At 32.4% G+C, this 1,257-nt stretch overlaps 1 protein-coding gene across 1 annotated transcript in view; it reads right to left on the bottom strand.

Moving 5' to 3' along the window:
- The window catches only part of LOC109587799 (uncharacterized), a gene marked incomplete at its 3' end in the record, with an annotated part of 15,371 nt that extends 14,573 nt beyond the window's left edge, over nt 1–798 (bottom strand). Inside the window, exons 1-3 of the mRNA XM_020004018.1 lie at nt 399–798; nt 187–233; nt 2–139 (exon numbers count right to left, since the gene is read on the bottom strand). Of these exons, the coding sequence (XP_019859577.1) occupies nt 2–139; nt 187–229 (181 nt within the window). The remainder of the gene's footprint in view (nt 1; nt 140–186; nt 234–398) is intronic.
- Between the last annotated feature and the right edge of the window lie 459 nt (nt 799–1,257).

Here is a 1,257-nt window from a genome sequence, read left to right as displayed (position 1 = left end):
GCATTTCCTCTATGATTAGCATCAATAGCTTCCAGTGTATCATAAAGGAGACCAAGATTCAATCCAAACTCAAACCATTTTGCCTCAGGAAACCTGTATTGCTTCAATATCTGCACAATCTCATTTAATTTGGTAATATCTAATGATAAAGTAAACACATACTAAAAAGAAATTAAGTAAACCAACCTAGAAGAACAGGGAACATTCTTGCTGGCTTGCTTGATGCCATTTTGCTGTTTGGCGGACAAAGTAATGTAACGAAAGGAATGCATTGTTTCATTTATACATTTTGCTGGCTGTTTTGCTTTACAGCTTTTATGTGTTTTTGTAAACAGGTACAAATTGAAACTGATTCTATCGTTTTTGTTACATAAACAAAGCCTAACTAAATATCTTACCTAATAAGGTAATAATGGGTGACAAGTAAACCTGTATTGCTTCAATATCTGTACAGTCTCATTTAATTTGCTAATATCTAATGATAAAGTAAACACATACTAAAGAAATAAAGATAGAAAATTCTTGCTGGCTTGCTTGATGCCATTTTGCTGTTTGGTAGACTGTGTTTACAAAGTAATAATGTTAAAAAGGAAGCACATTGTTTTCTTTGGGCTGTTTTGTTTTGTATTTTTATGGTTTGGACAACAGGTGCAAATTGAATCACTTTTGTTACATAAACAAAGTCTCATTGGCTTTGCCTGTGATTCGGAAGGGGAGGTATATACTTGTAGTGTCTTTCTCTCATTGTAATAACATTCATTGCACTATTATTAATAATATTATTCTCATTTCCTCTATTCTACAGTTGGTTGCTGGTAAATATGGTCTTTAAGTATTAGTTTATGATGATGAAGGAAACTACGGAAGACATTTTGTTAGCATTACAGTTAGGTTGAAGCAAGTTTTGATAAAATATCATGGACTATGGGGTAGAAAGCAAGCATCTTGATAGTATTTCTTAAAATGCTAAGTTTATGTATCATCAATTATCAGTTCAGTTATTTGTGTATTTACTTTCTGTCTCAAAAGCAAAACATATTCCATAAAAAATTTACACGTGCATTTTTGTTTGTTTATACACTAGAGTCTAACATTATAAAGGATATCTTCCTAGTGATCATTAAGTTACCTTCTATTTCTATTCCCATTTCTTTTTTCCTTTTTCCATACACGCACACTTTCTCCTATTTGTTCCTTGATTACTTCTCCAGTCGCCTTCATCCATCTCTCCTCTCACTCTCTACAGTCCTTACAATA

Source organism: Amphimedon queenslandica, unplaced genomic scaffold (assembly GCF_000090795.2).
Source record: "Amphimedon queenslandica unplaced genomic scaffold, v1.1 AMPQUscaffold_12444, whole genome shotgun sequence".
In the NCBI taxonomy this organism is placed as follows: Eukaryota; Metazoa; Porifera; class Demospongiae; order Haplosclerida; family Niphatidae; genus Amphimedon; species Amphimedon queenslandica.
The sequence above is the reverse complement of the archived record's forward strand: the minus strand, read 5'-3'. Positions and strand labels throughout refer to the sequence as shown.